Here is a 25,279-nt window from a genome sequence, read left to right on the forward strand (position 1 = left end):
TCATGCAAAGGTATATAGATCTTAATCAGAATATATAGAAAAAGAAAAAAGCGATTTTCGATTATTAAAATCTATTTTTGTTCTCGAAACCCGTAAAGTAATTGGCAACCCTTGAAATTGATTGGAAGTATAATTTGCTAAAAACCAATATATGATGAACTTTCGAAATCGCTTGCAACACATCAACTACATATGCAAGTACTATTCTCAAGTGGTAAGCTAGTATATGCAGACTATTTATAGTCTGAACTTTACTGAACACTGTATATATTTTTAAACGAGAGCAACGACAAAATGTGCTTGGTTTGCACTGAGCGGGAATTGATAACAAAACGTTCGGAGGTTATCACAGGTGTGGGTATTACCCATGCACAATACAGTATATAATGTTTTTTTACAATAGGCTCATGTAACATTTCAAATTTTTGTAATAAAATACAATATAAATAAAATATAAATATATAAACAAATATTCATATTTGGACGTTCTAAGTTTTTTTTACATATCTCGGAAACTACTTTAGCTATGTCAACCAAACTCTATAGAGTGGTTTCCTTCAGACATTTCCATATACAGTTCAAAAATGGAAGAATCCGGATAATAACCACGCCCACCTCCTATACAAAAGTTATGTTGCAAATCACTAAAAGTGCGTTAGACGACTAACAAAAAACGTCACAAACACTAAATTTTACGGAAGAAATGGCAGAAGGAAGTTGCACCCAGATTTTTTTTAAAAATTGAAAACGGGCGTGGCGTCGCCCACTTATGGACCAAAACTCATATCTCAGGAATTACTAATCTAATTAATTTTACAGCAAAATAAAAAAATATGTAAATGACGGATAAAGAAATCTAGATTATTACTTTATCATGCGAGAGTATAAAATGTTCGGTGACACCCGAACTTAGCCCTTCCTTACTTGTTTTAAATAAAAATTTAATGTTATATGACACTGTAAGCCATGTAGTTGCCCTTATTACATATGCAAGCTCATTATATTTTTATTGATAATATGGAATAGTTGGGAGCACGCCAGCTTACCTTAAATGAAACAGTCGTTTAGAGCACGTCGCAGAAATTAAAATGCTCCGCTTTATATTGTTCCTGTTACTACATTATTTATTGTGGTTTCGCATTAAGAACGTTTGCGGTGAAGATCTAGATTCAAGCACGATTTATAACTGCAATTTTAATGTGCAAATAGATGTCGTTAAAAAGTTCCTTGAAGAATTGCAAGCTGCGCGTAAGCGAGAAGATGATATTTTGGCACAAATAACTCTCTGTCAAGCCAAACTGCAATCGGTTCAGGAACAGCTGAGGTACTGCAATCTATCATTAGTAAAGATTATTTTTACTATTTTAGGTAAAATTTCAGTGTTCGAAAATCGGTGTTTTCAAACTGTTTGGAAGCAGCAGCTGAGAGCTTCAAAAGTGGTGTTTACAATATAACATTGGAGAAGTTTAGTGTCACACCCTTTGCCGTATACTGTAACGAAGAGGTGGACTATGGTGGTTGGTTGGTTGTACAACGACGCACAGTGGGGCCGCTTCATACAAGCCGCGGCAAAAAATAGAAGGATTCGAGGTAGGGCTTTGAAATTTGGCACACATCTCTCATATTGCCAAATTAGATTAAAAAAAAAATTTTGTTAAAATCCGCCCACAACCACGCCCACCTCCCATATAACACAAAAATCAAAAATCATCCTACAGTAACGAAATTTTCTACAGTGTAATATTTTGTAAATATAAGCTTGTCCAGAAAAAATAAAGCAAATCCGCCCACAATTACGCCCATCTCCCATATAATATAATCACAAAAGTTGCAATATTTTCGCTGTTATCACTTGCAGTTGCAGTAGATTAAAATGCTAATTACTCATGAATTGGCTTATGCTTTTTGATAAGTGTGATTTCTTAGATCTAAGAAGTCGGTGAAAAGATATAGCGAGCCTATAGCCTGTTGTAGTAGAGGTTGGCTCGCCCAAGATGAGCGAGACGAGTTGAAAAAGTAGAATGAAAAATTAAGTAACCAGTTGATTTTTTAACTTTTAATAATTTAATTATACACAGTATTCAATTTTTTGGGACATTATATAACTTGTTTTAACAGGAATATCTTACACAGAGTACACCTATACAGGGTGATCATTTATATGACCTCCACCTAGAGGCGTAATTGCAGATAGTTGGAAAAAGTTACAATTAGAAAAGTTGTAGAGGCTTTTATCTGTTATATCTATCAATCTTTATTGATTTACCTTCTACCTGCAATTAAGCCACTTTTCATAGCAAGAATGGCTATAGAAAAATAATTAATAATAACTGTTATTTATTAATATTTTTCAGAGAATATTTACGATATAATGTATTAAATATTTACTTAACACTATCAATCGCTTTCATTTTATGTTGATTATAATGAATAGTAATAAATTCTTAAATCTAATATAGTTGAACAAAACGATAACATGTAATAAACAAATTTAAGATTATAAATACGTTCTCATTTACTAAGTTTGAGATTTAATTTAAAAGTAGTCCTTTTGCATCTTCTAATAGATCTATGTGTTTTATTACAGTTGTAACTCTTACACTTGATAAAAGTGGATCAGAAGTAACTAAGAGTCTCTTTAAAATATCTTCATTAGTTGAAGTTCGACTGCATTTCCTTGCGTAACGAAGGCGATAGTTTCTATAATCCTTGTTACGAGCCTCCTGCGCCTCTTCAGAAAGATTACCGATAGGGAGAAAAGAACTTCTAATTATGCTTTCGCCATGTACCAGCATCTTATGTATTGTCACTGGCATATAATACCAGTTATACGTCCCAACAAATAGTCTAGCCGTATCTAAAGCATACTTTCCATATTTTACTGGGTCTATGCTCTCACCACAAGTAATTACTTCAAGTATTGTAGCCAGTCGTTTGATTAATTCCAGGTCAACCCCAGTTACCTCTGAAACTACCTCGGGATTTTTAAAAAATTTTCTAGACGTATTTCCAGTATTTGTTGTGCCTAAACCCTGTTGAACATGGTCAACCCTAATACCCAATCTTTGGCGTAATTCTGTCTGAATCCTTTTCTTGTTTTCTTCTTTAAGTGGCTTGGTTTCCGCATTAGTAGACCACCTTTTAAAAGTTAAATTATACCCAATATGTAAAATAAATTCCATTGTTTTTATTCTAGCATGTAAGGGAGAAATTCCCAACTTAACTGCTTCCTGATTGCATGATTTTTTGACGACAGATTCTAGGTTGTTCATTTCTTTAGGGCTTGCATTACATATGTAACAGACAGATGATGCTTTACAACCAGTTGCTGCTTGAGCTATTTTTGTGTCTATCATGGTAAATAAAAGATTGTGACGTATTTCAATAACCTTGTCCTTTATAGTCACAAATGTTGGCAATATGTTGCTTATGGTTTCCTGCATCTTTTCGACAATTTCTTTGGTATGGTTTGCGGTTTCCTTGGCATATTCAAATTGAATCGGCCGACAAAACTTTGTGGAAGAAGGTCTAAAGTTCTTCCATAACGTGTCTGTTTTGTCTATAGTTTTAAGCACTAAAGGCACCATAGATACCATAAATAAATTTGCATCAGATATACCATCAAATTCGTTAGGTATGAACTGGTTGTATTGACTTTGATTTGACGAACCGTCACAACCCCATTTCGATGTTAGAGTCATTATTTCTGGAACATGAGCTAGATTTGTGAAGTTCCCGGCGGCCAAAATAATTCTTTTAGCTGTGTGATCAAGTAAACTTTGCAAATCAACTTGTGCAGATATTGGTGTAATAGTAATATTTTCCGGGTAACAATGCTTTTTTTCCTCCCGAACTCTATAATACGGTGGCAACACATCACATCCGAAATCTTTAAGCACATTTCGAACAACTTCATACTGATGCTTTGATAACTGTGCATCAACTAACATCGCCAACGCTTTTTGAGAATCTAAGTTTGTCTTCTTAATAGCTGCTGATCCAGCCGCGGCCTTTAATTCTTCTTGAGAGTACGTATCTCGAAGTTGTTGGACCTTGTAACGTTTAGCCCGTTGACTACAGTCTTCAAATTTCTTTACCGGTCGTCCAGCAATTAAACTACGTTTATTTGAAGTCCCGGGTAATAATTTATCAACCATCTCGATAGTAAAATTCTTATCCAGCCATACAGAATGATTTTTAAATAGTAGGTTTTTTTTCCTCTGGCACTGGTTCCATTTTGAATTGAATGAAGTTATGTACCTTTTTTTAATTTGTTCTAAAATCAACTTCACCTTATCTTCACTAAAAGAAGGGAATTTATCCCTCAAAAACTGCGTCAACATATCACTTTTTCGCCCGCAACGAATAAATTCTTCAGTAAGCTGTCGATTACTTATTGAAACGAATGACATTTTGCAAATATTATTTGCAATATATATTTATACAAATAACACTTGTTATAAACTGTTAGATTTTTATTAAACAACGAATTTCGAAATTACACAAACGCTTCTTTAAATTATCAATATGTGAAGACGCGCAATAAATTAAACAATTGCGTCCGTTGTCACAACAACCGTTCATAGCTATCTTTGATCCTTATCCGCACGTATCCGCAGTTCATTTTTATACTCTCGCAACAAAGTTGCTAAAGAGAGTATTATAGTTTTGTTCACATAACGGTTGTTTGTAAGTCCTAAAACTAAAAGTGTCAGATATAGGGTTATATATACCAAAGTGATCAGGGTGACGAGTAGAATTGAAATCCGGATGTCTGTCTGTCCGTCCGTCCGTCTGTGCAAGCTGTAACTTGAGTAAAAATTGAAATATCGTGATAAAACTTGGTACACGTATTTCTTGGCTCCATAAGAAGGTTAAGTTCGAAGATGGGCAAAATCGCCCCACTGCCACGCCCACAAAATGGCGGAAACCGAAATCCTATAAAGTGCCATAACTAAGCCATAAATAAAGATATTAGAGTGAAATTTGGCACAAAGGTGATGAAGCTAAAAGCAAGTGCATTACATCTTGATTTGTAGAAATTCTGTCGCATTTTCTAGAATGATTAAGCCTATATTTCTTGTAATCTTTACTTTATGTATCGTCATTGGCATATAGTAAAATTCATAAAGGCTGACATATAACCTCGCAGTTTTCATGCAATAAATTTCAAATTTTTGAGGATCTATTGCTGCTTGACTATTGATTGTATTTAATATTATTTTAAATTTCTGCAATATCACAATATTTTATTTCTTTTGCCATTTCAAAATTTCGTGTTTTGTTAATTTTTTTTCACCCGTTTGCACTTCTCTCGGTATCACATACGACACATACGAACACCAAACCCTTTGAGGGTTTTACTATACTGACCTAGTACCATCACCCCGACCTGGAATTTCTCACCCCCCAGATTAGCTGTTGTACTGTGTAATTAGTTCAAATAATATAAGGCATCTAAACTAGTATTTTGTTGTTGTTGTATAACGAGAGACAACTCCAAAAAATAACAACAAAGCAACAAACCGAACAATAAAAAAAAAAAAAAAAACAAAACAACGAAAAAAAAAATTCCAACAGACAAGGTTATAGCTATCTTTGATCCTTATCCGCACGTATCCGCACATATGCGCAGTTTTTTTTTTCGTTATCATATTCCTTAAAGTGTACATCAAATATTAGGACTAACTAGACCATGTAGGTACATGTAGCTAATTGTCAAATCTATAATTTTTATGTAAAAGTGTTTAAAAAATGGTTTTATTTTAAAACTTTGTCAAAATTGACATGAATTAGGCCTATGAAATGAAAATAATTATTTTATAATATATTATAATATATATTAGGCTACACTTTAAAGTCACTTCTTATTGCATAAAACGTCGAAATCCCTTACTTCTGTACTCATATATTTCTCAATATTTTTCACAATTTTCAAGAGATTTTTTTGTTTATTTGACTTTAAAAATACGTTGTTATGTCAGTGAAATGGCAATTCGCAAATAAGTGATAAATTAAACTATATTCATTGTCTAGAAAGACTACTGGAATGAGATTTTGTTAAAATTAGATAGTTAAAAATTACATATTTTTGCCGCCGATTACCCATTGTGCGACGTGTCAGTGATGCCGTGGACTTTTATAGAGATTGGCTGGAGTATAAGAACGGTTTCGGGGTGCTGGATGAAAATTATTGGATTGGTTTGGAAAAACTACATGCCCTCACCAGTAGTTGTCAGCATGAGCTCTATATTGAATTGCAGAAGTATAGTGGTGAAAGTTATTATGCACGCTACTCGGAATTTGTAGTCGGCGGTGAATCGGAGGGCTATCCTCTTAAAATATTGGGTACTTACGCAGGCACTGCTGGCGATAGCTTGACACCTCACGTGGGTATGAAATTCACCACTCGTGATCAGGATAATGACCTCGGTTCCGAAAATTGTGCTGTTTATTTCAAAGGCGCCTGGTGGTTTAAAAAGTGTTACCATTGGTAAGTGCAGCACCGTTAGCTTGTGCCACGTGTATTTCAGATTTATGTGTGTATTGTAGTCATCTTAATGGACGATATGGACAAAAGAGAGCTGGTGTCGTATGGCACGACATATCTCTGAATGAATCTTTGAAATCAGCGCAAATGATGATACGCCCCACAGAGAAATGCCTAAGGCGCTTGTCACTGAAGGCCAATAATTTCATAATTTTTGGAAACGGTTTTAATTTTTAATAATTATTTTTTTTATTAATGTCTTAGTAAATTTTTACATTATGTAAGAACAAAATAATGTTTTCAATTTAATAACAGGGTGAAATTTCAAAGTGAAAGAAAAGATTTATTTGCTTTTGTAATTATTGAATTTAATTTAGAGACAGTAGAGTTGCTTATTTTTCGGGATTAGAGAACGAAAGCAAATATTATTCATTGAAAATCGCTTCATTGTTTTTCAAAATGTCTTTCATTTGGAATGCGCTTGAATCAATTCTCGAAGCATTTTTGTCACTCTGTTTGTGGTATGTCCAAACCATGCGTTCGGGTGGCACCAACCGACTACTCAGGTGTCGGAAAATGTTGACATATTATTTAATACTTTGACTTATTACGCAAGAAATTGTATATGTATGGCTTTTGAGAAAAACGCCTTCAAAGACAGCAAACCTAGCCTAGCTAGCCTTGAACGCACAAGTTCTCAAAGCTGTAGCTCCGAAACTATTTTTCGCTTCAACTTTGAAAATTTAGAACAACATTCTAGAGATGTAGAATTTAATATAACATTAAAAAATCGATATTTTGAAACCCTTAAACCCATACAAGTCCTAAGTAAGCTTCGGTTATTGCTCTCCATTTTACGGTTAGTAATTCCTTGGCAAGATTAATGAAAATATAACATTTATACAGTACAATCAGTTGTCAAAGTACTCCGAACATTAATTTGAAAAACATGTAAAAGAAAACCATTTTAATATAGTACTACACATTGAAACAAAAAACAGACAAAAATTGTATTTAAATTCCCCATGTAAACGATATTTCAAAAAAAAAATTTTTGCTAAATTGGTGGGACTGGCCTTAATTACTGTGCCAAATAGACTGTGATCAAATTGAAAGGTGAATCAAAAATATACTGAGCTTTCATACAACTGCTTAATAAATTTTCTTAATCATAGCAGGTAAAATGAAAAGTATCCGGACTGCCATAGTAAAACACCTTTTGGTTTTGCAAAATTCGTTTTTTTTTTATTTAACACACTTAGTTCCATTCAAGAGTGATACAAAGTGTGATTATAGTGATTCTTCAACTTTTTGACACAATTTTTATAATAAGATTTGTATTTTGCATGAAAATATGCCTCAGTTTCGGCGATCGCCTCTTCAATCGGCGAAAATTACTTTCTTAAAATACTTACTTTTGAGCATTCGTCCGAACAGTCGAACTTGCTTCCATACAAGTTGTAGAGCAGTTTGAACTTCTTTGTTTCACCACGGGGTTCTTACGTTTGTTATATTTCACATATATTACTTTTATTGTTTTACACCTTTATTATCATATGCAAACAAATGAAGAGCAATAGAAATAAATAAAATCCAGGAATGTATAAAAATTGGAAATTTTATGCAAATGCTCAGCACTACTTCAGGCAGTTTTAGTAGAAAATGTTTGCTTGATTGAGTGATAAAAACATTTGAAAACAATCAAAGAGAGTTATAAACCTGAATCCTGATTTCAACACAAATTTCGTAACACCCAAATAGAAATGTCAGAGACTCTTTAAAGTATACATATGGACATATAGTGTATAGTGAATTCAATCGAGGTCGTAGATCACTCCAAAACGAATTCTGTTAAGTTCGCCCAAAATCAGTTGTTCTTGCGGAAGCCATTGACGCTTTGATCAAACTGATATTGCAAGATCATCATGTACCTATCAAGTGACTAGCTAGCATTGATTCAATATTGTATGAACATTTTACTGTAAAAACATTGTTTACGTTGAGTCCCACACAATTTATCAATAGATCAAGACAAGTCCGGTGTGGATTAGACGAAAGAAATGTTAAACAAGTAAGGAAAGATTCATTTTTGGGCACTCAAAACAACCATTTGATGAGTCACTCACCGTTTGGTACTAGCTTGACACCGAATGATTCCTTTTGATTCCCGTACATAAAAAATAAACTAAGATATCAACGCTTTACGACAAGTGTAGCGGCGGTTGATCCGCTTAGAACGCTTGTTTTGGAGACACCTCAATCAGAATGGCAAAAGTGTTTCGAAAATAGGTTCCAACGCATGCAAAGGTACATAGATCTTAATGCAGAATATATAGAAAAAGAATATAGCGATTTTTGACTATTAAAATCGAGTCTGAGACCCGAAAAATAATAGGCAACCCTTGAAATTGATTGGAAGTGCATATAGTTATATTATATATAATATGCTGAAAATCAATATACAAATATGATGCACTTTCAAAATAGCTTGCAATAGACCAACTACATATGCAAGTATTAAACTCGAGTGGTAAGCTATATTCAGAATATTTATAGTCTGAACTTTGCTGAACTCTGGAAATATTTGCAAACGAAAGCAACGATCTGAGCTTCACAAATATGTGTTTGATTTGCTGTGAGCAGGAACTGATAACCAAGAAGTTCGGAGGTTATCACAGATGTAGGTAATACCCGTCCATGTATAATACGGTGATAATATTGAAAAGTTTTGAGTACGCCAGCTTAGTTTTAACGAAACAGTCGCTTAGAGCACGTCGCAGAAATTAAGATGCTCCGCTATATATTGTTCCTGTTACTACATTATTTATTGTGGATTTCCATTAAGAACGTTTGCGGTGAAGATCTAGATTCAAGCACGATTTGTGACTGTAATTGTGATGTGGAAATAGATGTCGTTAAAACGTTCATTCAGGAATTGGAAGCTGCGCGAAAGCGGGAAGAGCAGCAAAGGTACTGCAATCTAATATTACGAGTAGTAAAGATTATTCGTACTATTTTTGGTAAAATTTCAGTGTTCGGAAATCGATGTCTTCAAGCTGTTTGGAGGCAGCAGCTGAGAGCTTCAAAAGTGGTATTTATAATATAACATTAGAGAAGTTTAGTGACACATCGTTTGCCGTATACTGTAACGAAGAGGTGGACTATGGTGGTTGGTTGGTTATACAACGACGTGTCAGTGATGCTGTGGACTTCGATAGAGATTGGCGGGAGTATAAGAACGGTTTCGGGGTGCTGGATGAAAATTATTGGATTGGTTTGGAAAAACTACATGCCTTCACCAGTAGTTGTCAGCATGAGCTCTATATAGAAATGCAGAGATATAGTGGTGAAAGTTATTATGCGCGCTACTCGGAATTTGTAGTCGGAGGTGAATCGGAGGGCTATCCTCTTAAAATATTGGGTACTTATGAAGGCACTGCTGGCGATAGCTTGAAACAGCACGTGGGTTTGAAATTTACCACTCGTGATCAGGATAATGACCTTGCCCCCGTAAATAATTGTGCTGTTGATTTCAAAGGCGCCTGGTGGTTTAAAAAGTGTTACTCTAGGTAAGTGCAGGACCTTTAGCTTGTGCCACGTGTATTTCAGATTTATGTGTGTATTGTAGTCATCTTAATGGACGATATGGACAAAGGAGCGATGGCGTCGATTGGATCAGCATAACTAGGGAGGAATCTTTGAAATCAGCGCAAATGATGATACGCCCCACAGAGAAATGCCTAAGACGCATGTCACTGAAGACCAAATGATTTCATAATTTTTTAGAAACGGTTTTAATTTTTATTAATTAAACGTATTTTTAATTTTTTATTAAATTGTTCGTTTTGATACGGAATCTTTGATCAACACTCTCATAGGAACAAAATAATGCTTTCAATTTAATAACAGGATGAAATTTCAAAGCGAGAAAAAGGATTTGTTTTTGAACTTACAGAATTTAACGTAGAGACAGTAGAGTTGCTTATTTTTCGGGATTAGAGAACGAAAGCAAATATTATTCATTGAAAATCGCTTCATTGTTTTCCAAAATGTCTGCCATTTGCCATACGTTTGAATCGATTCTCGAAACATTTTCGCCACTCTGTTTGAGGTATTTCCAAAACATGCATTCGGAACGCATCAACCGCCTTTTCAGGTATCCAAAAATGTTGACATATTATTTAATACTCTGACTTATTACACTAGAAATTGTATGCACAACTTCTTGAAAGCTTTAGCTTCTAAGGGATTACATGGCTTTTTTCGGGTAAAAAACAGCCTCTTTCAACAACTTTTTTCTCATATAAAAGGGACCTGTGTAAAATTTCATATAGATTGGTTAAATAATCCATATCGGCAACTCCAAGAAACGTCGATTAGAAAATGGATAGTCCATTTCATGACAACAAATAAGAAGAAAAAATTTGCTACTGATCGGATCAATTGTCTTTACTTAATATATCACGCATATTTCACAAAATTTAGTTTTGAGAAAAATGAGTTTAAGGAACTCAAACTGATGGAGCTGATTGAACCGACCTGCCTTAAATTAGACAGCTATATCTCAAAAATATTTCAAAATTCAATAAAAATTGTCGTATGTTGATTTTAAGGATGTAAAAAATTGTGTTTTTAAAGGTAACGATATACGAAAAAAATCGATTGTTAATCGATTTTCAATTCCAGTTTCAACTAAGTTTATGGATATGGAATACTTTAATGTTAAATCCAATGCATTATGCCTCAGAACTACCTCAGCTTGTAATTAACGAGCTATTAAGTAACAAACCAGCCCTTCGTCACACTTGAACTAATTTAAGCTCGCTTAGACTGTGTGTATATAAGTAGCTATGTGGCAACATAATTCGCTCTTAAGTGTACGCGGACTATAAATAATGCGATTATTATTAGCAAGCAGGTGCACACACATACATGTGTAACTCGTGCGCTCATAGGCTATAATGCTCATCTGCTTGAACGAGTCTTCGTGCTTGGGTATAGGAGTACTTACATATTGTATATTATTAGATATAAAGGCAAATGTTGGCGCATTCACACAGTTAGCCAGACATAGTTATGCCTTGTGCACATGCTCATATATATATATAACATTATATATCTTTTCTATATAATACACATTAATATTATGTAGTTGAAATACCTGTACCATAATTTGATTAACCAATCTTATTGGCGTGCTTCAGTTGCAATAAATATTTGTAGATTTTCACGGTAGCCACAAATATTAGTTTCAAAATGCCATAAATACTCAACGTCTGTGACATCGATTACTTTTGTGAAAAATTTTGATGCGATCAACCCAAAATCGCATTATGGTCATCTTGTATAACCTTATTTAAGTATTATATTTATTACTACTTTGTTATTTGTTTTTTTTTTCTGTTTTTTTGAATGTTTGCTTTATTGATTTTTTCATTTTTGCTTGGCCGTTTCTCATTTGTCCGTTTGCAATATTAATTAGTGTGTCTGCGAGGGCGACATGCAATAAATATTAGTTGTGCAAGTCACACGAGAAGCGGAATTGAACAAAAATTTACAAAAAACAGAAAAAAAATTGAAAAGAAAAAATTCGTTGGAAAAATATGGTCCTTTCTCGATGTTAAGTCAATATAAAGTGTCAAATTAAGTATTTTAAATAAAAACAGTGGGGTGTGTTGGGTACCTACAAAGGTTGGGTTACTCCAAAATTTTGAAAAAATATTGAAAAACTTGCTTGTTTGAAAATTTCACTTAAATTTTGAAATTATATGAAAAAGTGTTAACTCGAAAATTGTAGTTCTTTTCATCATCACCAACTTCGCTGTTTAACTTTTTTTCAATAATTCAACAGTTTCGTCGTTTTTACGAAAATCGATTTACATATACCGTTTTTAACTTTTTAAAATTCTCCTTTCTCTTTCCGGTCTCAGATCGCCAGTAAATTATGTTTCTTTTCATTTTTATTGTTATTTAAATTCCTTTTTCGATGAATTGAATGAACAATGAATTTCCATTACAAAAATTATTGACCCTGGTTTAACCGACGTATGGCGCTCTAAAAATGAACCGAAACCGATAAAAACCAAAATGCAGACACTGAAATAGTAAATTCCAGCCGAGTAAGCGTTGGTATGCTTCTGTTGGTTCAGGATGCGATTTTGAAGTTGTTAAGTTTTTGTCAGTCCGGGTCATTTTTGATCAGCCGCTAGATGGTATATACATACATATATAGATGCTAATATAACATTTCTCAACAATTTTGAAGGAAAAATTTGCCACTGAAATGCTACGAAACTGAGCGCTAGTTCTTGTGTCCTGATTACGAATTTGAGTTCAAAAATTTTCCAATTTTTTTTCAGTAAATGGTGGTGGATGGTGTTTTTTAGTAAATGGTATTGGTTTGTCTCTTACATCTCACGATTAAAACACAAAAAATCATATGTGTTAGGAAATTTTACAACCATTTTCGATTTTAGCAAGCCAAAATTATCAAGAAACAACCGCCAAAAACACAGTTGCAAAATTACTGAAAGCTAGTGTAATTAATACAGACATCAAACGATGTTGTCAGTAGTGAAATATTATTTCGTACCGTTAAACAAATATTTTATATAGTAAAATTCATAACAAGTCGCTTTTAACACACTAACACATGTCCAAAAAGTAGTTAGAAACGCTCGTTTATATATATAGCTATATACACATGTAGCTGTTTGCAGATTCTGCAAGATATCAAAACACTAATGTTCCAACAAATTGATCAAAATAACAGAAAACGATATGTGCCATGGCAAACACTGTTTAACATAAGTATATGTATAAACATAACGAAAATTGGTTGACGGCACTTATTTATATTGGTGTATTTGCATAGCTTTGCTTGCTTGTACTTTGAGTGAATGCGTGACAGCTGTTCATAACACACAGTTGAAATTCGCATAAACCATCCTATATATGTATGTATAAATATGTATATACTATATTTACATAGCAGCAAGCCAAACTGAAGGGAAATGTAAGTGGAGAAATGTTCAATTTAAATTGTAATCTATATTTGAATGGACCATAGAAAAATCAAAGAATTTCAATATCGACATATATGTATGTATAGTATATGCATTGGTCAGCACTTTGGGCGCCAGCAGTTATGCATGCATGCTACCTGGCATGCCACCCGATCCACATTTCTTATTGGCATGCACTTAGCTGCTGTCCACAGGAAAATTCTGCTTCATTGTGGGCATGCAAATATTTATTTTACTTGCATCTGCAGATTCTCTCAATTGCATGTTTGCTCAAACGTACTTTAGTCCGCTTGTATTACCTTAAGCTACGATCTGTAGTAGAATGTCAGCGATGCATTAAGATTGGTTAGTAAATGTGCTCAAGTATCGTATTGAAATTGTTGAAAACAAATATTCTCTCAGTGGCAAACAGTTCCATGTAAAGCAATGTTAAACCAACAGATTTTCTTGCGTTCTGCAATATAATCCCACACAAATTGCATTTATTGCTGCTGCTGTGTGAATATGAAGCGCAACCTACGTAACCACCAAACATACTCGACAAATAGAAAGGAAATTAACTAAAATAATTAATAATTATTTGTACTGATTTTGATCGATCAGTTTGTATATATGCTGTATATATAGTACTTATGTATACTTTCCAATGTCTACAATGTTTCCTTCTGATTTTACAAATTAAATATACCCTCCACAGTGTCTAATAATACTTCTATAATACTCTTTTTATAATAAATTACGACATGGACCAACACTTGTTTTCAAAAACTCGAAAATTTCGAGAACTTAATTGTATTATTTAAAGTGTAGTGGGCGTTGGATAAGTATGAACACAAAGTAAAGTGGAGATTGCTATTGAGAACCGTATAATTATCCCTACAATGCGCTAAAATCGAGTAATCTAGACTTCAACCCCACAGCATCGATTCGAATTCATGACGAGTTCAAAGAACCAGTTGAAAATCGATGGAGGAAACTGACGTTGCGCAGATATCAATGAAAGGATGTTCCATTACCAATACAGTCCAGTCTAATAATGGAAACGGATTCGGATTTTCAGCCGACTCCAGTCTTCGAAACTGCTTCATAATGTTTTTGGCCGCTATAATAACAATAAACTCGTGTACAATTCGTTCATTAGTATTGAGTCGGCGTAGTATATTCAAAGATTTTTCAGCGATATGTAATAGTGTTTGAGGCAGGAGTTCATTAAAGCAACTTGGAGTCTACTTTGAAGTGACTCAAGCTAACCAAGCGTTACCGTAACCGCATACAAAATCTGGGTAAGCGAAACATTCACGGAAGAAACGGCGGAATTCAAGGTAAGATTGCAGAGGAAATCAGCACACCTGAGGAATATTTTTAAGCAGTATATAAAATATATTGCAATAGTAGTCTGTAGAGAATCTTAAAATATAAAACACTAAATTTTAGGTACAAAATATCAGTGTTCCTTTAAAGCATACAACGGCACAGACTGTTCTTACTTGCATTACAGTTGTGCATTCACTTCGTCATAGACACATTCGGATAGCACATGACAAAAGGCAATCCAGAGATACGTTTTGATTGCTTAAAAGAGCTCAATCAAAATTCCGAATCTCCATTTATGTAGTCACTTTACAAATGTACAGTTGTCTCATTTCCTTACCATGCAGTCTGCAATATTACTTCGACAATATTGTTCACTGCATTCGTCAGCAAATTATTTTTCTTTGATACATTTTTGCTTTGGGAACAACCGCAGTATTTGCAAATGCAAATGTGGTCATTGATGCTAAAGTTTTGCTATATGCACTTATATTTGATTTTGATTTGTATAATTATACTTTCTGAGAAAAATATGAAGCTGAGGTAAGGAACCGTTATTACTGTATATTGTCTAATATTTATTAAAAGTTGTGCTGATGAAAGGTAATTAAATTAATATTCGATATTTTTTGGATGCAATTTTTCTTCGATTTATAGTTAAAATATTAATTAAAAATGAGAAATAGAAATACTGAAATATTAACCGCAAAGATTCGAAAGGTTGTTTTCATCAATTTATAGTATATTTAATTTATAAGTTTCTTAAAAAATGCGTTCATTAATATAACGAGTATGTAAAAAAAATTTTGTTTTAAAGGAAAACCCAAACCACATTTTTGTAGCACGAACAGCAAACAAATGATAAATTCGAAATTTGAACTAATATTGCAACAACCTTGAAACGAACCTCCTACAGCAGCAGTTTATTACACAGTTCCGTGAAAAGACGAATGTTATATATGTACGACTGCCTCCGATTTCCCCGCACTTCGCTGCCAACTGAGAAGAGTTGCAAGCAAAAGTTTGCTCTGAACGATACGTAACATTTGCCTGCAGTAAAGCATGCAGTCAACAGCACGCACACAGTAAAGGGGCCGGGAAGGCAAGGCGTGCCCAAATGCAGCACAGAAATCACTATGAAAAGTTCGGAAACTTGATTATAAGTTTGTAGAAGTTCAGTTACATTCAAACATAGACAATTATTATAGCGGTTGGAGGAATCGAAAAATGGCCAAATCGAAAGCAAAATGAACAAAGAAAATAGTTGGGTGAGAGCAGTGACGTGCACTTGCCAGTGAAATGCTCGGAGCGGAAATGAAGCGGCGCCTCAATACCCACTCGTTAATTGATGTGTCAGCAAATAGCAGTGTTTTATAAAAAACACGCTAAAAACCAGGCACCTCACTCAAGTATAAGAAGGAAGTGAAATCGAAAGTCGCAAACAGTAACAGTAATGAGAAAATGGAAACTTTCGCCAGTGCGATGATGCCGTGGCCTTGAACTAGGTAATTTAGGTTTAGGTAATTTAGATAACAAAAAATATGTATATAAAAAAAAGAACAAAGTATGATGAAATATTTTAAAGAAAAATAGCAATGGCAAAACCTTAATTATAACAGGAAGGGTCTGCCGACATTTCGGCTAGTATATTTGGTGCATATTTATTAACAAGAGCTTTTAGTTATTTTTTTTTTGTTTTTTTGGAAAATTAAAACAAAAATTAGAGACAACTTATTGCACCTGGAATTGCATTAATGAGTGTTTGTACTCGTATGCAGTCGCTGTTGTAATTCGATAAAAAAATTTGATAAGACTTTCGCGCAAGTCGGCTTGCAAAGAACGTTTTTTTGCTCCAATCTTATATTGTATTAAAATGTAATATGTATATTATAGTATATTCCACTAAAACCTGTATCTTAAATACCTGAAAATTGTATATTAGTTTTTCTAAAGGTTGTGGCGGCGTAGCAAAGACTATTGTATTCAAATAATTCTAACATAACAGGGAAGTCGGCGTCGCAGCTTTTTTCGACTGGGTACTACAGTAGAAAACGTTGCAGAGTCCTTAAGTTTTTGAGATAAAAAGAAGAAATTTTGCACACGTTTTTTGCACATGAACAAGCTACTTATTCATCGAAATCGGACAACTACAGCATATAGCTGCCATATAAACTTTCCTAACAAAATAAAGTCTTTGTATGGAAAACTTTTTTATTTGACAATACAGCTTGAGGAAATTCTACACGGAATATCATCCTTGGCAAAACAATAATCTCCGAAAAAATTGTTCAGATCGGATCACAATAGCATATAGCTGCCATACAAACTGAGCGATATAAACCATGTTCTATATGGAAAACTTTTTTATTTAACAAAATATCTTCACAAAATTTGACGCACATTAATATCTACGGTAACGCTATAATATCTGAACAAATTGTGTAAATCGGATTACTATAGCATATAGCTGCCATATAAACTGAACGACCAAAATGAAGTCTATGTATGAAAAACTTTATTAATTGTGAATTAAATTAAATTTGTTTCTTATTTTTAATTTAAGATATTTATAAATAAGTTTAAGCCCGCCCACATAATGCATAGAAATTATTCTGAGTTAATAAAAATACCACTAAATATTTATATATAAATGCATCTGCATATATTACTGCGGAAGTGCTTCATTAATATTCATTTATTCCGCCATTTTTTACCGTTACTATTTATTTATATATTTTCAGGTAAATATTGTAGCGGTTTGTATATTTGCAAGTAAGCATTTTTTATAAAATTGAACAGAGTTATTAACTTTTTCAATTTGCGCATACAGGTAGGACACAGTTATTTCAATATTATGTCCAAAATTTTTTAGCTTTTCCACAAATAATATTCGAGTTTATATATGAGTTTGCATATAAAATATATGAACAACTGTACGTTTTCAATAAATAAATAATTTATTACATAATCACCTCATAGGCTATCAGCCCGCATGAAAGGTAACGAACTAGTGCGCCTAATGTACTATTATGCATAATGCATAGCATTTGCGCATATCGAAAATATAGCACATATCAATTTGAGTCACACAAACTTTAATACATTGGCAAATATGCAGAATTTATGCGCTGAACATGCGACCCTGTCACGTACGACTGCAGATGAATTTACATAGCATTTACCGTTATTTCGGTTTGCAAATATTTATGGCAGCGCTTGTCTCCTGCTAGATGTGTGCGCATTTCAATTCAATTTGCCGTTGGATATGTGTGTGGTATAGATATTTTAAGTAAACCCACCCAACAATAACAACGTCAGCAGGATTTGCTTTTGCATTACTCATCCACTGCGATTATGAGTAATGTTGCTATTGCTGCTATATGGCCACCTACATTGAAACCGAACTGTAGGGAAAATTGCTTCCCATTTGCAACAACGGTCTTTTCGGGTTGACTTAGTGGTTGCTTACTGTGGTAGCCGCAGCCTAATCGTACAGACGTGTAGCAACACAATATATATATTACTATTCGTCGTCACTTAAAATGCAAAATCATCAAAAAATAAATAAATAAAATCTGTATCAGTTATAATAACTAATATGTAACCACTTTATATATTTATGATAACCAAAATATAACCATTTTATAACCAAATTATAACCAAAACTCAAATTTTGTTCAATTTACGTGGTTTCTATTATAGCCTTTTTCCAGCGCCTGTAAACTTATGCAAAGTGATGTTATATTATTTTGCATTTTAGGTGACCATATGTAAGTGTGCATGGCCACGCAGTTGATTGTTTACATGCGAAATACGAAATTTTCACCATTTATGTTGCTGATATGGAATTTAAAACGAATAAATTTACGCTCAATGCATTAGATTACATACAAAGCAGAAAAAGATACTTCTCAGCGTTAGCTAATTATGAGCTTGTGTTTGCTTTTTTGCTTGCTTTCAGCTACATTTTCATTGTTATTTAGCTAATAGCTTGTCCAACTCATTGGCGAAGGTTTTTACATCTGCGTACAAAGTTCAATTCATGTGTCGCGCTGTCATTGAAAGTTTTCTTGCCGTGCGCAACGTGTGTTTACGAAAATACGAGTTGCTGAACACAAAAGCTTTGCGTAATGCATACATATGCGCCATAAAATAGCAAAGTAGGGAAAACGAAGAAGTGTGTAAATTTTTGTGACACATGTCACAAATGTACAGACATGAGTGGCATAGACTTTGAGCCAGGAGAATGGCTGCCAAAGCATTACTTTTATTAATATTTGCTTAAGTTTTGCGGCGAAAGTATGAAGGTTACAGCAAAATTCAGTATATCAGCTTTATTAAAATTTTAACAGTTTGGGTAGCCAGTATGTATATCAATCTTTTTCACAAAATGTCTTACATGACCTTCCAGTTTGAAATTAAGTGATTTGAACACTTCATAGTAGCAACGTTGGTTTAGTAAAAAGAGTATGAAACTTACAAGTCTTTGTCATTCTTTGCTGTGACTAAAAGGCAAGTAGTCGCAGTAGTGGCCAATTAAAAAAAAATATAAATAAAATTCCTTCATGCCTAGAACAAGCCATGTCAATTATAATGATAGCAGCCAATTCCCAACTGGAGAGTTTATTAGATATGATCATACATTGAATTTAAGCAGTTACTTAGCTCTATGAAGCTATGTACAGAGTTAGTTGCTTTGCTTGTCGCATTTATGCGGGAAAATGAAATATAAGCCACTTTGCTAACTAACCAATTGTCATAAATTTTTGCTGAACACATTTTTCTTGCACAGAAATACGTCGAAAATGTGGAATATAGTCCCGCCCGGCCAAACAACACAGCTAATGCGTGACAGCACACACTTTTATGCATTCAAACCTAATGAGAAGTGAACGAACAACTTTGCACATTACGTATACGCCCTGTACGACGCGCAAAATGTCAAAACATACCACTCCACCTAATGAATACACACTAATGAGATTCATGTCGTATTGTTTGTATGTGTGAATGTTTGTGTGAATATGTATATGTCTGTATGTTTGTGTATGTATCATAAGTATATATGTATATGTGTGCACATATACGCAGGTGTGGCTAACGGTGAAGGCAACTTTCGCATATGATTATTCAACTCGACTATTGTCGTTATTGTTTTTGCTGCGCTGTTATAGCATATTTATGAGCATACCAAATACATACATATATGTATAAATATATTTAAGAGTATATATGAGTATGTATATATGTATACATGTATATACAACAATAGTGGCTACAACGGATAGGTCAACATTCATGCCATTAACGTGGCTTGGCATTTCCGCAGCAAACTTTTGTATTAATATTTATTTGCTCTGCTACTCGGCTGTTTCCTGGTGAAAGTTTTTATTGGCAAAATATTTTTGAACCACGCACACCACCAGTCTAGTTGGTTTGAATTTGAAATTGAATAAATGTGGTGAACCATCGTTACGTTTTGGTATACACTTTCGAATGGTATTATTTCGATTATTTATGAATGGGCGTGGCGGTCGACTAGCTTTGAAGAAAAACCAATTGATTAGGACAGTTATGAACAGTCATCTGGAAATGTTTTGTGAAGACTGTACAAAATTTTCTAGGATACCATGAATCACAAAATTACAAAGCTTAAATAAATGAACTTATAGCTTTAGCTTTAGCTTAAAGTTGTGAGAGTTAATAGGTTTTTAAAAATATATGCCGGACTGTCAACTGGATTTCTTTCCAACAAATTTGGGTGCTGTGTGCGACGAACAAGGCGAAAGGTTCCTTTAGAACTTTTCCTTAACGCAGGTGTGCTTATAGATTATTGTTAGAGACCTTGAAGAAGCCAAATACAGTGAAACGTCTATTGAACGGATACTCTATTAAGCAGGCATATTCCTAAGAAGGACAATCTATTGAGCGCGCTGGTCATGTCAGTATCCACTTATGGGAGATTTCACTATATCAAAATGAAAGGTGAATTTTTAGTTTATACTTCGCGTGTTTTTCGAATCGGTTATTTTTGTTCTGTAAGTTGGTAATACTGTTAGTGACATCTATGCTAAATTTCACGTCAAAATATTCATTAGTATTAGAGGATCTAAAAGTGAATTCTTTGATTTTTACTATGTCTGAATTTATTCAACATAGAAATGCGATAATGCACCATCTCATACTGCATTGGTTATTAGTGATCATTTGGCCAAATTTTCAACCACATTCGCCTGATTTATCTTCGTGTAACTTCTGGCTATTCAGCAAATTCACATGACCAATCCGAGGACACCGTTTTGACTCAATTGAGGATATAAAAGCTGAATCGAAGAAGACTATAGTGGTGTAAATGTATTCACCTTTCAATTTGATCACAGCATACAATATTTTTTTTTTATTAAAAAGTCAACTGAAAGGTCCTCGGCCTACGTTAGTAAAAATATTTTTTTTGCAAAATTCATTTTTGTTTTATTCAACATACTTCCCTTCAAAGATGATAAACTGATTATAGCGACCATGCAAATCTGCGATACCATTTTTGGTAGTACGATTTGTTCTTTGTTTCGGCGATCACCTCTTTACTTACTCCATTCTTGCTTGATATTCGGGGCTTAAATATTTTTTAAGGTAAGCAATGTACACAAAATATCAATTTCTGTTGTCTAATTTTCTGAAGATGCAACAAACACATTTTATTTAAAATTCGCGGCACAACTCGCATGTAACAGAAATGTTCGCCTGCAAAGTTTTTGCGCTGGGTATGCGTAAATCGAGTCCATGCGTACTTGCAACTTTCCTATTTATGTATTGTTGCAAATTCAAAGTAGTTTGTGTTGTAAATTTTAGTTTGTATTCTGATTAATATTTGTAATTCCGCTATATCATGCTAACATGAAACTTTCCGTTTATTCGCAATTATTTTGCTATTTTCGCGTTCATTTAACTCTTGAATGCCTGATCGCGGTGCGCTCACCACATTCAGCGATGTCCGTTGTGCGCCGTGTCAGTAATCGCATACGAAACTGTGAACTCATGCACATGAACTAACACAATACGTTCGTGCGGCGCATGGATGGGTGAAAGTTTGGTCGCTCCAATGGCGGAGTTTGTGTTTAATTGGCCCCATGAAGGCCGACATTTTACCATTTTAATGCGTACACTAGATTTTCCATGTTATCTATGTCGAAAGTTTGGCATGAGCTCTTATGTTCACATGGGAGTTGGAGTTTTCCGCTCCCCTCAGGCTAGCTGGAAATTCGATTACTCGCATAAATGGCTAACTAATTAGCTGCACATTAATATAGATTTATTCGTACAAACGAAACAGTACATTTGCTAATGCTCACTCTATTCACTGTTTCAACTTTTCCGTTATTGTGCTTCTCCATAGTTTCGATGTTTCTTTTGTGCGCGTTAGCTGGAGTATCGTACAATAAATTAACTTAATTTTGTTAATTAAAAGCAATTTGTGAGCAGAATAGCAGCAATTAGTTGCCTCATTTCAAACAGCAGCAACTGGCACATATAAAACGGTAAAAACATACTTCTTTTCTTTATGTTGAAACTTTCCAGCAATAAAATATAATTTTGTAATGAAGAAGAAGAATAAATAGGAAGAAGAAGATTGTCTGATGGTGTTTTGATTAGCTATGCGCTACTGAATTATTGATGTAGGCTTAGAAGCTTTTACTGCATTCATTTTTCTATCGCGAGCAACAATAGCAAAGCGTTTTTGAAACTTATGTACTCACGTGAGGAGGATTCCTTTGACTGAAATATTTTCGAATTATGGCTGAACAGTATCCCGAAAAGACTCTTAATTATAATATGTATATAAAATAAAATTAAAATTAACAGTTTGTACTTGTAATCTGGAAGCCGAAATAGTCAGTGTAGCAAAGTACAGGTCAGATGGATGGTCATAATTGACTCGGACTGGTCTTTTGAAAAATAAATTTTTCCTACAAGTTTTTTTATGAACAGCTGGAAGGTTTAAATTGAACTCAGACTGCTTTTTAGATAAAAAAAAATCATACTTTGTTGTTGCAACTCTTTGTGTGAAGCTTGAACTCCATACATCAATTAGTGTGTGTCGGACGGCTGTCTGTTTACGATTCTAAAAGTTTGTCTGGGAACTTTTGCTATTGAAAGCAAATATTGTACGGTATCATTGAAAGTATTGCAGAAGCAAAATACAAACATTTTAGTGGTATTTAGTGAAGGTCGTAATGTTATCAAAAACTTGCCTTAACTTTCGAATCTTCCGTCGAACTCGACGAATGACGTTAACATCGAATGAATTTAAAAAAAAAATATAAAAAATCTTGTGCTGGCATAACAGAGGATCTCAAAATCTTATATTGATCGACTAAACACATTTTGGTTAATGTTTTCGTTATTTTTTGGTTATTGTTTTGGTTAATGGTTAATTTTTTGGTTATTGTTTTGGGTATGAAGCGCGTAAAAACTAGGCTAGTACCAAAATACCTGAGTGTTATTCAAAAAGCAGGTAGAGATCGCAAGGGAGATGCTTGACAAAGTTGCTGAGAGCATTACATTCATCAAACGCTTTTTTGTGGGTGTCGAGACTTGGGTTTTTGTACAACAATCTGGCGAATTTCGCTTCAAAAAGCAGGCGTAACTGAAAAACCAAAATTTACTGAAGGCACTAAAAATTATTTTAGTCAAGCAAATGTATAGGAAATTGATTTCAACGAGGATATTTAAAATATTAAAGATTTATATTGAAATATGTGAAAATGTAGTTTTTTGATAGACCGAGTTTGTCGATCAGACTATCAGATATAATATATTTGCAGAAGTTTGAAGTTGGCGCCATAAAGGTTTTCCCTTTCCTGTTTTTTCTAACCGAAAACGTTGTGATATTTAGTATAGTTTTCTCACCACCAAGATCTGAAGAACTTGTGGATACATGAAGCCACATCGTCGTACATAATCTCTATTACCAAGACGCTTTCTTCCCGTTCATAAAGTAGTGTTAGGAAGGGATGAGGTAGGTGAAGAGCTCAATCTCGTGAAAGACGTTTTAAGTTTGCCTAATTAAATATACTATATTTTATTCTTCTTCTTTTTTTTAGCACTACAATCTAGGATCGGTCTAAGAAACTTTGCCAGTTGCCTCTATCCTTTGTGAGTTCACGTCAGTTGTGTATCCCATGTGCTTTTAACAGCATTTTGTCAAGTGTTTATTTTACGGATGGAAAGTGAACTTTAAAAGCAAAATGAGAGAATAATTTGTTGTTTATATTAAAAAAAATATGCTTGGCATTTTTATGTTGTTTTTTTTTACTGTGAAAAAGTAGAGCTTCTTTAATGTATGAAAATAATTACTTAGGCAAATTTACGTGCTGCGGATAATTAATATTTATGTATTATGTTGAAAATAAGCTTGAAAAACCTTCATGCATTTCAGCCTAGAATCAACTAAATTTAATTTTATGGTTCCACGCCACAAACATTTTTTCAAGCTAACCAAATCATGACACTAAATCAACTTATTCAGTCAAAAATAATTAATAATAATTATATAAGTATTTGATTTCCTAAATAATTACTTGAGTAATAAAGTCATAAAAATATATTCGTAGATTTAATGACAATATCAAGCAGAGGTAAACAAACTCTAGAAAGTACAAGAAAAAATAAGCAAAACTAGCTGTCGCACAGTGGCACCGCTCCATACATTTCTTGGAAAAAAATAGAAGGAGTGGTCGTACAACAATGAAACTTTGCAGAAACACTTCTCTGGACTAAATTAAGAAATTTTGAAAAAATCTTGGAAAACCGCCCACTGCCACACCCACCTCCCATACAACTGCAATTGCCAAAATTTTTATTTTTGGACCTAGGGACTTGAAATTCGGGACACTTCTTAATAGAGTTCTCCTGATGAAAAAAAATTAAACTTAAACGCAAAGTGACGTTATTTATACCTTTACCTTGATAAAAATCCAATATAATATGCAATGTTTTAATTGAATATGTAACAGGGGAAAAATTGTGTTAGTTTTTTTTTGTAATATTATGCAAGCTCCATATCTTTAAAAATGGGATCTAGTTCTAAGGAAATTTTGTTCGAATGACGCCTTAAGCTACTTATGTAAGGATCCGAAGTTATGAGCGGTCTGTTGAAGACATTAGTATTTGTGGAAATTCGATCACACTTTCTCGAAAACATCAATCGATACTTCCTGTAGTCCTTGTTTCTGGCTTCCTCGGTTTCCTCTGAAAGCATTCCTATTGGTAATACGGCAGCATCCTTACCATGCATTAGTACTTCGAGCACAGTAACAGGCATATAAAACCAACTATAATTTTGTACGAACAATTTCGCAGTGTCCGACGTATATAATTTAAATTTGTCACTATCAATTTTTTCGCCACATGTAATTATTTGAAGAATTATCCTGAATAGATTGATAAGTTCTTG

The 25,279-nt window shown here is 33.9% G+C and overlaps 3 protein-coding genes across 4 annotated transcripts in view; 2 read left to right on the forward strand and 1 right to left on the reverse strand.

Moving 5' to 3' along the window:
- LOC105231698 (uncharacterized) overlaps positions 1–25,279 on the reverse strand; it is an 83,287-nt gene that overhangs the window by 44,268 nt on the left and 13,740 nt on the right. The window lies entirely within an intron of this gene.
- On the forward strand, positions 1,040–6,849 carry LOC125776603 (ficolin-1-like). Its single transcript, XM_049449801.1, has 4 exons — positions 1,040–1,324; positions 1,381–1,534; positions 6,114–6,493; positions 6,553–6,849. The coding sequence occupies exons 1-4, from the start codon at positions 1,089–1,091 to the stop codon at positions 6,725–6,727; spliced, it is 945 nt and encodes a 314-aa protein (XP_049305758.1). The 5' UTR covers positions 1,040–1,088; the 3' UTR covers positions 6,728–6,849.
- Positions 9,201–10,326, forward strand: LOC115066528 (fibrinogen C domain-containing protein 1-like). Its single transcript, XM_049449810.1, has 3 exons — positions 9,201–9,460; positions 9,523–10,059; positions 10,119–10,326. Exons 1-3 carry the CDS (start codon positions 9,279–9,281, stop codon positions 10,258–10,260), a joined length of 861 nt encoding a protein of 286 aa, XP_049305767.1. The 5' UTR covers positions 9,201–9,278; the 3' UTR covers positions 10,261–10,326.

The sequence above is a fragment of the Bactrocera dorsalis genome, chromosome 2 (genome assembly GCF_023373825.1).
Source record: "Bactrocera dorsalis isolate Fly_Bdor chromosome 2, ASM2337382v1, whole genome shotgun sequence".
Taxonomy (NCBI): Eukaryota; Metazoa; Arthropoda; class Insecta; order Diptera; family Tephritidae; genus Bactrocera; species Bactrocera dorsalis.

Coding starts and splice junctions, on each gene's coding strand:
- LOC115066528 (XM_049449810.1), top strand. CDS start 9,279: ATGCTCCGCTATATATTGTTCCTGTTACTACATTATTTATTGTGGATT. Junction 9,461..9,522: donor AAGCGGGAAGAGCAGCAAAG/GTACTGCAATCT, acceptor GTAAAATTTCAG/TGTTCGGAAATCGATGTCTT. Junction 10,060..10,118: donor TTTAAAAAGTGTTACTCTAG/GTAAGTGCAGGA, acceptor TGTGTATTGTAG/TCATCTTAATGGACGATATG.
- LOC125776603 (XM_049449801.1), top strand. CDS start 1,089: ATGCTCCGCTTTATATTGTTCCTGTTACTACATTATTTATTGTGGTTT. Junction 1,535..6,113: donor GTGGTTGGTTGGTTGTACAA/CGACGCACAGTG, acceptor TTACCCATTGTG/CGACGTGTCAGTGATGCCGT. Junction 6,494..6,552: donor TTTAAAAAGTGTTACCATTG/GTAAGTGCAGCA, acceptor TGTGTATTGTAG/TCATCTTAATGGACGATATG.